The 15,311-nt window shown below is 36.5% G+C and overlaps 1 protein-coding gene across 4 annotated transcripts; it reads right to left on the bottom strand.

Moving 5' to 3' along the window:
* Positions 1 to 5,606: 5,606 nt before the first annotated feature.
* On the bottom strand, positions 5,607 to 12,201 carry LOC141721185 (auxin response factor 5-like). Of its 4 annotated transcripts, none has more exons than XM_074523961.1 (16): positions 11,979 to 12,201; positions 11,671 to 11,816; positions 11,368 to 11,568; positions 11,165 to 11,274; positions 10,337 to 10,435; positions 10,150 to 10,206; positions 9,863 to 10,015; positions 9,510 to 9,579; positions 9,195 to 9,285; positions 8,747 to 8,911; positions 8,549 to 8,671; positions 8,073 to 8,148; positions 7,814 to 7,949; positions 6,489 to 7,732; positions 6,147 to 6,337; positions 5,607 to 6,014 (listed from the first exon to the last, which is right to left on the bottom strand). In XM_074523961.1, the coding sequence occupies exons 3-16, from the start codon at positions 11,468 to 11,470 to the stop codon at positions 5,879 to 5,881; spliced, it is 2,754 nt and encodes a 917-aa protein (XP_074380062.1). In that variant the 5' UTR covers positions 11,471 to 11,568; positions 11,671 to 11,816; positions 11,979 to 12,201; the 3' UTR covers positions 5,607 to 5,878. The 4 variants fall into 4 exon arrangements, with proteins under 4 accessions (XP_074380062.1, XP_074380060.1, XP_074380063.1 ...); XM_074523959.1 differs by having other exon boundaries at positions 9,510 to 9,594; positions 11,979 to 12,200; XM_074523962.1 differs by lacking the exons at positions 11,165 to 11,274; positions 11,368 to 11,568; positions 11,671 to 11,816; positions 11,979 to 12,201 and having other exon boundaries at positions 9,195 to 9,280; positions 9,510 to 9,594; positions 10,337 to 10,417.
* Positions 12,202 to 15,311: the final 3,110 nt, after the last annotated feature.

The following is a 15,311-nucleotide window of genomic DNA, read 5'->3' as shown; positions in this document are numbered from 1 at the left end:
ACACAGTTACAAGATAAACTTCTAATTGATATTGAATATAATTCTGCTTCCTAAAATATATCAATCAGTTATCTTTTCTTCCAAGTATTATATTCTTCATAGAATTCTTTCTTCATGCATATCTCTTCTTGTATTTATCTTGATCTTCTTTCCTTTCAATCAGCCGCCTTCCTTATCTGAACGTCTCCTTAAGTCCTGATAATATCTCCTGATAAATATCTCCTGATAACTTAAGTTCTGACAACTTAAGTTCTGATATCTTAAGTCCTGACTTCAGTATAAGTACTGATTTTCAGTTAAGTATTGATTTGTCCTGTTAAGTAAGATCTGAAAACTAAATACAAATTATATTAGACATGACATCACAAATATATCTAACACGTATACTTCTCGAAAACAACATCACCATAAGTATAAAACCGAGGACGTTGGGGCAAAGAAGTGGATCGTTGGTCGCTTTCTTGATTACAAGATGGCGGATTCTAAGACTGTGGTCAGTCAGGTGCAAGAACTACAAGTGATCATCCATGATATCCATGTTGAGGGGATGGTCATAAGTGAGTCCTTCCAAGTTGTTGTTGTGATTGAAAAGTTGTCGTCTGGTTGGAAAGATTTCAAGAACTACCTTAAGCACAAGCGTAAGGAGATGTCTATGGAGGATCTTATCGTTAGACTTCTTATCGAAGAAGACAACAGAGGATCTGAGAGGAAAACTAATGTTGCCATTGAAAAGGCAAACGTGGTGGAGCACCAGAGCTCCAAGCCCAAGAAGAACAATTTTGGGAAAAGGGAAAAGCCGGCACCCAAAGGAAGAATTTCGAAGCCGTCGAAGTTTTAAGGAAAGTGCTTCAACTGTGATAAAATGGGGCATAAGTCTGCCGATTGCAAGAAGACCAAGAAGCCCATCAAGAAGAAGGAAGCAAAAATGATTGATAATGTGTCCAAGGAGATAGGTGATATAGACCTATGTGCTACAATCTCTGAAGTAAACCTCGTTGGCTCAAATCCAAGGGAATGGTGGATTGATAGTAGAGCTACAAGGCATGTTTGCTCGGACAAAGCGATTTTCTCAAGCCTCAAAGTTTCTAATGCCGGTGAGAAGCTCTACATGGGGAACTCTGCAACTTCTGCGATTGAAGGAGAAGGCACGGTGATTCTGAAGATGACCTCTGGAAAGAATCTGACTTTGAAGAATGTACTTCTTGTGCCTGATATTCGCAAGAACCTGGTGTCTGGTTCTATGTTGAATAAGCATGGCTTTTGCATTATAATAGAGTCAGATAAAGTTGTTTTGTCTAAGAGTGGTATGTTTGTAGGTAAGGGTTATGTAACCGATGGGCTTTTTAAGCTCAATGTTATGTCCATTAAGGACGATATTGAAATGAAGAATTCTTCTGCTTACTTGCTTGAGTCTCCTAATTTATGGCATGCTAGATTATGACATGTTAATTACGACACTTTACGAAGGTTACGTGTAAAATAATACATACCAAAATTAACAATTGATTTAAAATATAAGTGTCATACCTGTGTTGAGGCAAAATTAACGAGATCATCATTTAAACGTGTGGAATGAAACACCAAAATGCTAGACCTAATACATAGCGATATATATGATTTAAAATTCGCTCCAACAAGAGGGGGAAACAAGTATTTTATTACATTCATAGATGACTGTACAAAATACTGCTATGTATATTTGTTGAAAAGCAAAGACGAAGCTATAGATAAATTTAAAATCTATAAGGAAGAAGTTGAGACATAACAATCTGAGAAAATCAAAACAATACGAAGTGATCGTGGAGGTGAATATGTTGAACCCTTTGGAGAATTCTGTTCACAATATGGTATAATCCATGAGGTCACTGCACCATACTCCCCTCAGTCAAATGGTGTGGCTGAGAGGAAGAATCGCACTCTTAAAGAGATGATGAATGCGATGTTGTTAAGCTCTGGACTTCCGCAGTTGATGTGGGGGGAAGCCATCTTAAGCGCAAATAATATCTTAAATATTACGATGCGCAAGAATAAGGATGTAAGTCCTTATGAATTATGGAAGAAGAAGAAACCAAGTTATCAACACTTGAAAGTGTGGGGGTGCCTTGCAAAGGTACTAATCCCTACACCTAAAAAGGTGAAGATTGGTCCAAAGACTGTGGATTGTATCTTCATCGGATATCCTTCACATAGCACTGCATATCGGTTTCTCGTTCATAAATCTAAGATTCTTGATATTCAAAAGAATACCATTATGGAATCAAGGAACGCCTCATTCTTTGAGACAACGTTTCCATGTAATCCAGGAAACGAACAACCTACGACGTCAAAACGAACTCATGAGTCTATAGATGATAATAATGAGAGTGAAGACGAAAATGTGGGGGTTGTGAGAAGGAGCAAAAGACAACGTACGGAGAAATCCTATGGGTCTGATTTTATGACCTATTTGCTCGAAGAAGGTGATCCGAAAACCTATAAGGAAGCGGTTACCTCACCGGATGGGCCTATGTGGAAAGAGGCCATTAAGAACGAAGTTGATTCGATTATGCAGAATCATATTTAGTAGATTTGCCAACCGGTTGTAAACTATTAGGTAGTAGGTGGGTGTTCAAGAAAAAGTTGAAAACCGATGGCACTATCGATAAGTATAAGGCCAGACTTGTAATCAAAGGATACAAGCAACCAGAAGGCCTTGATTAATTCGATACATATTCTCCTGTAACGAGAATAACATCCATAAGGATGATGTTTGTTATCGCTGCAATGCGAAATCTAACAGTGCATCAGATGGATGTGAAAACAGCTTTTCTAAATGGGGATACAGATGAGGAAATTTATATGGAACAACCTGAAGGGTGTGTTGTCCCTGGACAAGAGAGAAAAGTTTATAAATTAGTGAAATCACTATATGGTCTAAAGCAAGCGCCTATGAAATGGCATGAAAAATTTGATGAGATCATGCTGCAAAATGGCTTCAAAATCAATGAATGTGATAGTTGTGTCTATTACAAGGAAAACGAGAAAAGCCATGTCAAGGATAATGACAGCGGTTATGTCATGATGACATTGTATGTAGATGATCTACTTATTGCCGGAAGCAATGATAAAGTGATCAAATCTACCAAGGACATGTTGAAATCAAGATTCGACATGAAAGATATGGGACTAGCAAATGTTATTCTAGGAATTCAAATTTCTAGAATATCAGTGGGTCTCGCACTAAGTCAACCTCATTACGTTGACAAGATCCTAGAAAAGTTTCTTAAGGATGACTTTGAGAAAGCTAGGACACCTATGGATATGACTTTACATCTATCCAAGAATAAAGGTGTAGGAGTCTCCCAAGTGGAATACTCGAGAATAATTGGAAGTCTGATGTACCTTATGAGTTGTACAAGACCAGACATTGCATACTCAATTAGCATGTTGATTAGATTTGCGAGTAATCCGGGAGCTGATCACTGGAAATCAATCATAAGAGTACTTAGGTATTTGAGGGGAACTCGAGACTATGGACTGCACTATGGCAGATATCCAACAATATTAGAGGGATATACTAACGCAAACTGGATATCTAGCAAGAAGGCACTAAAGTCTACGAGTAGCTACGTATTTACACTAGCCGGAGCGACATTATAATGGAAATCCTCCAAGCAAACGGTGATAACTCATTCCACGATGGAAGCTGAGTTCGTGGCACTAGATAAATGCGCTGAAGAGGCTGAATATCTACGCCAGTTGCTGGAGGATATTCTAAGATGGCCAAAGCCTGTGACTGCAATATGGATACATTGTGATAGTCAATCCGCTATTGGCAGAGCACAGAGCACGATGTATAATGGAAAGTCCCGTCATATACGACGACGACATAGTTCCATTAGACAATTAATCTCAACCAGAATTATTACCATTGACTATATATCGACAAAGGATAATATCGCGGATCCGCTAACCAAAGGGTTATCAAGAGAAGTGGTTGAGAAATTATCGAGAGGGATGGATCTTAAGCCTATTGCTTAACGGCATCATGGTGGACACCCAACCATTGCTGACTGGAGATCCCAAGAACTTAGTTCAACGGGACAACTAAATCATGATGACCAAATCACTGTGGAGGTAACCCCTGACCTGTTCCTATGATGAGAAACAGTGAGACCCGTAAGGTACGAGGATAAGCTTCTGAGCTTTTAATGATCTTTCGGTGAATACATGGAGTTCGAAATGTTGAATGCATGGAATTCAGTTGAGTAAACGCGGGTTACTCTATAAGACAAAGATCACCTATGTGGGAGAGAAGTGGGGTCGCTTCAAAGGAGAATTGCGAGGCACAATTCTTTAGAAACTCCTGCAGAATCAGGACGATGTCACATGGCCAAAATGGACATACCCGTGAGAGCTGAACGAGTCAGAATAGATATAGTGATAAATATATCATCGTTTACACAAACGGTCGAACAGTTCAAGGACAAGCACGTCTACTATCTACTAGTAAAGTTGGTATGTTTACTCAAGCGAAGGTTCAAGGAGCATTCTCTACCTATCGTATGCTATATCTGATCGAAGAAATTATCACCAAGTCAAACCTTGTGTCTGTCTGTCTGGTGTGTGCTACTAAGATCACCAATCTCACCCATGTGAGGGATTGTTGGAAAAATATGGGTATAAGTCACATATTGGTAAGTCATATTCTGAGCATTATGACTAAAAGATGTGTGAGATATGATGATATTCTCTTAATAATGGAAATTATTATTTTCCACTAGAATTTGGCCCAAATATTATGGCATAAATTAATTTGATTTTGTTTCAGATTAATTGATATGGTGTATGTCTTGATATATTTAATCTGATTCTGTTTCAGATTATTTATGAAATAGAGTATCTTGTAAGTATTACACTGATTCCATAATTAATGATATTTAATTATGGAAAAGAGTAGCACACTAGTCTATCTACACCTATATAAACACTTCTAGGGCGTTAGGGTTAGACACACCAAAAACACATTCGCCTCTAAACACAAAACCCTACCTCTCTCTCCCCCGATGATAATTTCTTGCTCTGTTTCAAGCTCGCTGAAAGTGCTGTGCTGTTCTACATCACTGCAATCCATTTTATCCTGGGAGGCTTTTCGCTCGCAGACGACGGTGAGGGCTAACAAATTTTAAGGAGACGGTTATGTACTAGACTCGGATTATATCTTTCTCTCCTCTTTTTCTGTTACTTTGTTTGTTCATTTTGCTCACACACAAATACACATATTGGTTTGTTTCTGTGTTCATAGCCTATGTGTGTATATATGCACTCCGCTTTTTCTTCGATTCGGCTACGTTCATAGCTCGGTATATGTGTGTAAATAGGTGTATGCATGTACACTTCGACGCAGTGGACCGGAGGTGGCTGATCTAATATTCCCATTTTCTCTTAAAGACATGATTGTAAGAGAAGATAACCAGCATAACCTGAGATTTCCTCTTTGTTGCTGGAGGGCCATTACATGATATTATGTTATGTGTACTTTAATTTTGCACTATCTACCATTAGAGCCTCGACAGTGGGTCAAATGACTCAAATGTTGCCATTAGAGCATCACTGATAATCTGACAAACATGAATTCACTGTGTTGCATTACATTGAAACTCTACTCATCACAAACTTACATAGATCTAATATTAAACTGACAAGACACCTTGTTGAGATTCATAGTTACACCAAAGATTGTCTTATACTAGTTAATGAGGTGTATCAAGCAAAGATAAACTAACGACTGATCTTATCTTCAATGAAATGCATAATGCAAATTCATGATGCAGGCTATTAAGTGTAAAATCAGGCTGAAGTGCTGAACTGCAGCTGCAAGAAATCAGCAAATTTCATTTCAGGCATGACCACCTTCAGATCCATTGATACATTGTGCTGCTGTACTGTTGAGAAGCTGCATTCCTTCTTCACCCATCTGTTGAACTTCAGAAGGTGATAGAATTCTGATGCAGCGAACGCAGCCTACAAACTCCCTGCATATACGATTAAAAAATAAATATGACAACTCCTAAAGAGGAAAAACTAAGTTAAAGGTGATTATTCCTCCACTCGGTATATATAACTTATGTAGTTCCCTTCATATTATTGAAACTATTGTAACTTACTTCCAAGGATCATCTCCAACAAGAAGAACGTCGTTCTCATAATCTACATATACTAGTTTCCAACCAGAACCTTCAGAGTCGCAGAGGAGCCCACCAAGTCCAAACATGCATTCTATTTCACGACAAAGTTCATCATAATTCCTGAAACTTGACACATCAATTGACCTTCCAACAGATCCGGCCTTCTGAATCTGTTTATATTAATAGAAATGAAGAGATAGAGAAATCAAATTAAGAAATGGAACTACCTACAACCATTAAAAAATAGCAGATTACTTGGTCATTACAAATAAGCCAGTGTAACTCAACTGGAATACTAAGTGCTAAACTTAGAATTCCTACCTTTGTGTATGTTCGCACCCGTGGAGTGACTTGCTGCCACGAGTTGTTCTTCAAGAGATTGCTGTCATCAAATTCCCCATTGCTTGAAGATGCACCACCTGAGCTGTCAGGGAATTCTTGCAGCGAGAACGCCTGTGATTCTGCTAGGCTGGCTGATGTCACTTGCAACTGCATATCTTGGGTTGAAAAAAAGTTTCCGACAAGATAAGCTGATGGGTTTGGAAAATTTACATCCTCGAATGAGCAAAACTCCTCTATCGCAGTGCCAGAAACAGAAGGACCTGCTACAGTGCTTCCACCAGTACTACTATCAAAGTTTAGACAACTGTATAAATCACTCTGACCAGTGCTGTCTTCTGAAATATTCTTCAAATTACATGTGCTAAATAGAGGATGCGGTTTACATAAGTCTTGCTGACATGATGTCTGAAATTCGATTTCTTCGGACAAAGACTCTGTATTATTCATCTGATGGTGGCATAGTTCTTGGCCCGCTGAAGGTAAAATAGGATTAATTCCATCAGATGCTGGAGATATAATACATCCAGCAAAGGATTGACATGCAGAAGGGTTTGACTTCCATATAGTATTATTAAGATGCGGAAGTAGAGCATTAATATTAGCAGCTTCAATTTGTGAAGACCGAAAAGAATTTACATCCAGCTGTGATCGCATGAACCATGAATTTGACTGAAACTCATTCTTTTCAGGGTGCGTCGGTTCATTTATAAGAATAGAGTTGATAGGCCTTGCCGCCAGATTTTCTTCCTCATACTGCCCCCCAGAAGTAAATTTATTTAACCGTTCTGGTGAGATAGCAATTGTTGGTTTTATCATTTCACTACTATGTGGTGCTTGTGTCTTGCTTAATATTTGAGGCTGTAAATTTTTCTGTAAATTCAGATTTAATGAGGTTGGGTCTATGGCATCAGGTTGGATACGGTGAAACTGCCAACAGTTTACTGCCTGTGTCAACATATGTTCTGTAACTGGAGCTTGTGTATTCCGATCAGGTGTTGCCTGCGTCGAGTTGTTGGTTCGTTGTAGAGGAGTTTCATTATTAGTACAGTCATGCGCACTTGATAGAAGTGATCCTGGATGATTAACAGCTTGAGGTTTTATGGGCATCCTGATCAGTTGTTCTGACCACAGGCTTGAAATAGGAAGTTTTGGAAAGTCCTCGTGCAAACTTTCAGGGACCCCAATCATCGGTCTGTTTACCATCTCCCAGTTATTTTCTGCCCCTATTAAACCAGATACATTCCATTGAAATATTTGGAAGTGAAAACCATTAAAAAAGCAACAGAAACTGATGAAAACTTTACCAAAAAAAGCAGACTGAAATGGCCGCTTGAGACTTGATGTCAGAGAAGGAAATATGAACAGACTTTCAGGAGTCTCAATTTCCCATGGACTCACTCTGTTCTGCTTATCACCACATACAGGCTCATCCCACTCCACCTGATATTAAAATGTGAAAATTACATTGGAGTATATTATAATGACAAAAAATTGTACGTCTAAGATCATACTTGGATGTTAATCTCCAATGTAAATGTTTACTTGCTAAAAGTGCGGGTTCACCTCAAGATTACGCCACTTGGACCCTGGCCACCTAATTGAATCTAAATCAGACATGCTGACAATTGTGCCCATATATCTGCACAAATTAGTAATGAAAAAAAATTACTCCTCCACTTCCTATTAAGTAAAAAAGTTATAAGCTTTAATATCACAAGACTAGAACTTCAAATCTCTTGATACCGATTAAAGAGGGAGGCACCCACTAGGCTACCAAGAGATGGGTTACGAGACTAGAGATAAGTTTACATACTTTTAAAGCTGAGCAAATTTTAAAGTGTAAGTCACTGCATATTTTTAAAATTTCCAAATTCTACGAATTTAATTTGCTGGCTTGCTTCTCGTGTTAAATATATTGTAATTTGCTGGATTGCTTCTCGTGTCAAACTAATGGTGTATGCAGCAAAACAAAAGAACGTGTGCACCATTCAAAACACACTTGAAGCTGAATTTGGTATGAGAATTTCGATTGATATTACCTCCGCTTATTGGAATCCTCGGTCTCGAACATCATCCCGAACCTCATACCAACGGAGAGCTGGGAGCCGTAGACAGATTTCCGATACTTCGCCAAAGGAATAACAAACTCAGAAGGACATGCTCTACATAATGCATGCACATAATTACATTAAAAACATTTTAATGTTGCCAAAACTATTCCAAATGTCTCTATATACCTCGGATTATAAAATATGGTGAACGGACTTCGATTAGCTGCAGAATGAGCAGCAGCAGCAAGAACCCCAATGTGCATGCTATCAGCAGACAGAACAGATGACGGCAGAGCTGTTTGCTGACGCTTTGCACGCCTCACTCCTAACAATAGTTGTGACTTTTCATCCCTGCCACATTATGGAAAAATTTATGCTGACTGCCGATCGGTAATATATACTGGGACAGATTTCGCGAAATTGTGGCTTTCATTTCATATTTCAGGTGCTATATTAAGTGCTACTTAAAATTATTTAGTTTATTTAAGTGCGCTGTAAAATATCTCCTCACTACGAAATTAGTGTTGTTTGGGAATGATTACTATGTTTCAGATGAACTGCGCAAGTAAACTTTGTTGAGCAATACTGTATAATAGAAATATGCACGCTAGAGGAGAACATGTAAAAGCAGTGCCTGATAAAAAGGACAGCATCTCCTGCTTTGAGTCTTTTAGCCCCAACAAACATGCTCCAACCAGTTGTAAGGAGGTGACGCTTCGGCTGCCCTACACAAATAGTAATAAGCATGTAGCACGAGACAAATTGTGAGACAGGTCCGAATGGAGGCTGACTAAGAAAATAACATAGATTTATGCCTTTAGTTAACATCACTTAGTTTGGTGTTAGATGATACAAACCCTCAGGCGCATTATCGAGTGAACCAGAAAAGAACAATTATAGACAGCTTAACAAAGAAAATATAATCTAACAAAACTTTTAAGCATCTCACCGCGGTATATATGGCGAAATGTCCAGGTATTATTATGCAAGTCGCGAACAACAAGCTCTTGAGTCGGAGGCTGCATTGAGAAGTCCTGAAACAAATTGAGAAAAAAATAGAAGACCTGTATCTCTACTCTTTATTAATATTTTCGGATGGGGCGAATTTATATGTCTGTAAAGGACCATCTTCCTACCACTACTCTCCCCGCGGGTCTTTCTAACTGGTACAAATCTTGAAAAACATCTCTCAACAGATGAAGTCATAAAGATACTTGATGCCCTTTCTGTGTCTCTTTCTCAAGACTATGACTATGACTAGTGAAGTAGTATCTTTAAATAGAGGGAGTTTAGGAGGCTTACCAATTGAGGAAAAAGCTTTTCTGCTGCCCTACGTGGCACTGAAAATCCACCGTGTGTGCTTGTATCACTAGCAGTAAGAGTTTTGCAGAAAAATTCACTTGGATGTTTATTGGTCTTGAGACCAAGATCTGGTATAGGGAAGACATCTTTTTCCTGATTTATAGGAGTATTAATTTAGAGTCAGCAGCAGAGTTTAGCCGTGTAAAATGTTGGTCCCGCAGGCTACAGTATTAACACATAGATATTAATAATCCACTAGATCAGATTTGCTTAAAATATTAACTTACAGAGTTCACAGGTTGAAGGCTCATTTGAGCATAGATTTCATCCGTATCTTTGTCTGACTATCAGAAAAATCAGAAGAGAGGAACGTTTTTTCAAAATCATGAATAACTTTAGTACAGTTTACATGTCTACAATGTTTGTTACAATACATTAGTAATCTATATTTATAATAATGCAGAGGTAACATACATGCAGAGTAACGCTGTGAACTTGGCACAACAATTGAGATGGTAAATTTGGATAGTTCGGTATTTGTGAAGTTGCTGCCCGATTTGTTGAAATTGCTACCTGTTGGAAAAATTCACACCTCAATACAATTTTAAAAGGAGCATACAGTGCTCTTTTAAAGTTTGGATGGTAGCTCCAACAATATAAAAGGTTGTGCAAAAAATTGTAGAACTTGGTAGGAAAATTCACTCCAACGGCGAGTTTGATTTGACAACACGAAAAAGAGATTAGTTGCGAAGTTACAGTAAGTATAATTTGTAAAATATATTGTGATCACCTGATTTTTGTATTGCAGGATCGATATAATCTTCATATACAAAGATATAACCCTTTAACAGTTTACCTATACTTCCATTTCTTTAACAAAGTTTAAAGGGAATATGCAGAACTTTTTAGCACATTGAAGAACCAAACAATTGAACCTTGCTTATAGTTGCACAAGGCATAACAACACAAGTCCAGAAAACGGATACCCTACACTTAATCTGGATTGATTTAGAACCATGATATCCTAGAAATTGTTGCTCATTATTGTGAATGTTTTGTGTTTGATGATATTCACGCTTTTACATGAAATTTGTTGGATTAATCGTTCAAATTTTTAGGCAAGCAATTTCCCTGCCCTTACAGTTTTCGAATCCTAACATTTTCAGGGTTAGAATCTTTACCCCCTTGCCTATACATAATAAGCTAATATATTGAAAAACATCAATGATGTACCAGAAAAGGCATTGGCCTGAATAAACAATAGATATTTGAACATAAATATGTTACAACAAGAAACCAAACCTGTTCACTGTGCCCTTGTGGAAAGTAATACACTAGACTCCCAACCTGAGGTAGGCACACCAGAGGGCCAGCACAAGCATGCCAAAGCTCTGAATTTATTGTCTTCTTAACTGTAAAATTTGATCAGATAAGTTCATTTTAAGACAATTTTGTAATTAAAATTTAGCATACTAAAATTGGTACCACAAGAAAAACAAAGACACCTGAATGATCCTGCATTTCTTTTAATTGTTTAATTTCCTCAAGGAGTGTTTGTGCACCATTGATCAACCCACCTGGCTTGTGAATATCTTCTGTGCAACTCATGAATAAACCAAAAAATCACAATCCACACCCTTAAAAATCAAAAGGCTGCACCTTTACATCCAAGAACACAAAGTAGACCAAACCCCTCTTCAAGGAACCTGCATAAGAAACAAGTTTGATGAAATGAAACGAAACACTTGAAGAATATATGAAGGGACTCTACTGGAGAGAGAGAGAGAGAGAGCTCAAAATTTAGAAACCTGGAAAAAGAGGAGGAAATCTTAGTGGGGCTGGGACATTTCACCAAGTTCATCAAAAACCCAATATCACAGGCAAAAGAGAAAAGGGGGGCAGAAATTGCATCAAAGCACGCGGATCAAAGCATTGAGTAGTCTAATTATGTACCCTGCTTTGCTTTTTTTATTAGTACTACTGCCCCCATAATAATTTACTCTAACATTCCTATTGTTTTTACTTATTTACAGAGTAAAGAGAAGTGTGAGAAAAATAAGATTATAGATATTTCATTTAACAAAATACAAATATTCATGCAACCAAAAAGTATCACCTTTTCTCTTTTTGCAAGTATTTCATCAGCTCTCCATTGCCGTCTCATCTTCATTAAAAAAAAAGGAAATTGCTGTTTAGTTTCTTAACTTTTGTGGAGGGGGTGGTTGATAACTGGAAAGTGTGTGCATGCTCTTATCCTGCGCACACTTTCTGCATCGGGTTAATAAAATTTGCAACTTTTAAATGGGTGGATAAATGTAGGTTTCAGAGAAATGTGTACAGAAATAGAACTGTAGTAGACTAGTTGTATTATTTTAGGTAGCCATGAAGATGAAGGGGTTGGATAACCAACGGAACACGTAAACCAAAACTGTAAAATACTAGTGACACACGCTGCTACAGTCCGTACATTTATCCAACCTCAACATTCAGTTATACTTGCACAACTCGTTTCTTAGAGCAAGTCCAACAATTTAGTTATACAAACTCTTAAGTCCAATTATAATCAATTTGACATAAATTTATGCTCCAACAGTATCTTAGTAGTTGCTTAAATCACTAAAATATCACCTTCGTACATTATTTTTAAAGAACTACTAGCCCTCCTTTATATCACTTTTATTAATAAAAAATTTGTTTCTCACTCTTTCTTTTACTTTTTTGTCTCTATTTCTTCTACTTTTTGTCCAAGTTTATTATTATAATAATAATAAGGGATGAGCTTAGGAATTATTCTTGGAGTTGAAATATAAAATCATGTTTTAACTTGGTAAGAGTCAATATTTTATAATATTTATAAGGAAGTTACTAGCATACTGGTGGACTTACTCTTAAACATGCATTCAGTTTGTTTAGGTTTGTTTCGTGTTTCGAATTACTACTTCAGTAAATACTTGTTCATTTCTTCGTTAAACGTGAATTTTTTTAAAACAAAATATAAAGATTATATTATTGCAAAAATGCTCGAGACTCCAAAAAAATATTAAAAAAAGTTCAAATATTTTATAAATGGTAATTTTTCTCGTAATAATCTGGGAACCTACGAGCATTTATATGTGATCACGAATAAAATTTCAACACGTGTCATGCATCGTTATTCTGTAATTATTTTGATATATTTTTTGGGTTATCTAGCATTACTCTTATTCAATTAGTATTTTAGAAGAGACAAGTGCGAGGAAAATATACATGATATTCATACACATGAAAAATTATTAACACAAGTATGCTTGCCCGCTACGCATGGGCAGGCAATATGTTTCCGGTAAAAAAATTATGTTATAGATTTAATGTGTTAATAGAAATGTTCGCATTTATATATAATATATGTAGTATTGTTTATTTTCTCTATTTGCATGCACGTACACTAATCTCCATACTAACTCTTCTTCTTTGTATTAGGCATAAATCTCTTCTCTTTCATTTTCGGCTCTTCTATCTATGAATTTCTGACGAATTTTCTAAACCATAGACCTATCTTGTTGCAAACAATCATTACTTTCTGTTTCTCTTAGATATATTTTTTTATATTTTTAGCTTATTTTCGGTTAATATTGAAATGTTTGTAATACGTCATTAATTTTGAACAATTTGACAACTTTAAGATGAGGAAATGATGATCATTATGTTATTAACAATTTTAAACAAAAAAAATTAGAGTTTAAGATATTATAAGTTTATTTTCTTCATTAGAGTAATTGGTCAGTTTGTCTTCATTTGCCGTTTCAAGTAGAAAATCATTTTTTTATTTTTTTATTTTTTTATCTTATTTTGTGTTAATATTAACATTTTGTAATATGTCATTAATTTTGAATTGACAACTTTAAGAGGAAGAAATGATAATTATTTTGTTATTAACAATTATTAACGAAAAATAGGTATGCGACGTTTATAGAATTTATAAAGTTAGTTTATAAAGTTAGTTCATACGAATTTTTATTTTTTATACTTTGACTTGGTCTAGGTTTTTTTAATTGTTTTGATTAGGCAGTTATATATTTTTTTGTTTAATTTTTTTTGTAGTAAGAATAATTATTGATTTTTGAAATTATGAGAGAAAGGAAAACTTAACAATAAATTTTATTTTCGGGTCAACGAACCTAAAGATATGTGGCAAAACCGAAAACGTGAAATATTTAAAAATGGACGGAGTACAATTACTATTTGTAATAATAATGATATTAAGGGAAAGTAATAATTTAAGTAAAATTGTGAATAAAATATAGCAGTTAATCCCATTTAACAGTGCTGGCGGTTTTTAATTTGAATTGTTTATATGGGAATACCAAAGACCTTGGTAACTGTATTGCAACTTTCTTTTCAACATTCTAAGACATTTGTACTGAGTTCTCTTTATTTCTCTTTCATCTTCTGATCTGTCTTCAACTGTCTGATCAACACAAATGGAGTGGCCAACATACGTGCGTGATTTTTTCAAGTTCCTAACATGTGATGGTTGTTCTTCAAACGAATTGGTGAGTTCCAATTTAATCTTTATATGTTCTCTCTGCGTATTGGTATATGACAGTTCATTTCTATTTCAGCCTGTTCCGCAAAAGTTCTGTGACATGAAGCGGAATAATCTTAGTGCAAATTGGATCCTTTCCATTATGAATGGGTATAAGATTGATGTTGTGTATGATCGTGAAAATAGGAAGTTGATGGGGGTGGGGGATCTGTTCTCTGATTTTGGGCTCACCGGTGGTGAACTGCTGCTGTTTGAATCTGTGGATTTCCGTAATTTCAAGGTGTATGTAGTGGGTGAGGACGGTTGCGAGATCCAGTATCTGGCAGTTGTGCATAGTTCCTAGGAAGCCTCTCCGGTGGATGGTAAGAAACTTTAATTAGTTGCATGTTGATTCCTTTTTTGTGGGTGGTTTTTTAGATTCCGATCTTTTGATTGATTATAGTTTCGACCAATGATGGAGGCTGGAGGTTTGTTAAGTTTATTAGTGTTGCTGATCCAATAGTGGACGAAGTTGTGAGTAAATTTTAATGATTAAGTTTTACAACATTTTTTGAAGGATCTGCATTTGTTGTTTAGGACTAACCTAAACTGTTTATCCTTCTTAGGCGCCCCCTAGATCTTTTATGCACATGTTTGGTTCAGTAATCCCTGAGTGGTTTACTTACAATCTGAAGAATCATTCCATATTTGGTGGTCATTATGAATTTCTTGACCGTAAGCTTTCTGGAATGAGGAGCGTATGCGAGGGGTTGAAACTGCCTGATTTTAGTTTGTTGGAACTGTTGGTTTTTACTTATGATGTGGGGCGTGTTTTTAAGCTCAGCTTGTTTGATGGACAGAATGTGAAGATAGGGTTAGATGTTAATGTGGTTTCATCTGGTAAGTGTCATGAGTTTCGCTGTTAATTGTGAATTTTGATGTAAA

This window comes from Apium graveolens, chromosome 4 (assembly GCF_009905375.1).
Source record: "Apium graveolens cultivar Ventura chromosome 4, ASM990537v1, whole genome shotgun sequence".
Lineage (NCBI taxonomy): Eukaryota > Viridiplantae > Streptophyta > Magnoliopsida > Apiales > Apiaceae > Apium > Apium graveolens.
Note: the sequence above shows the minus strand (reverse complement) of the source record. Positions and strands in the feature narration are given on the sequence as shown.

Bases quoted from the DNA above. Each gene is read 5' to 3' on its own strand.
- LOC141721185 (XM_074523959.1), bottom strand. From the start codon at position 11,470: ATGAGTTGCACAGAAGATATTCACAAGCCAGGTGGGTTGATCAATGGT. The intron at 11,275-11,367 runs GTGTCTTTGTTT...CAAATTTTACAG, and splicing joins AGAAATGCAGGATCATTCAG to TTAAGAAGACAATAAATTCA. The intron at 9,595-9,862 runs GTAAGCCTCCTA...AATTTGTTTCAG, and splicing joins AAAAGCTTTTTCCTCAATTG to GACTTCTCAATGCAGCCTCC.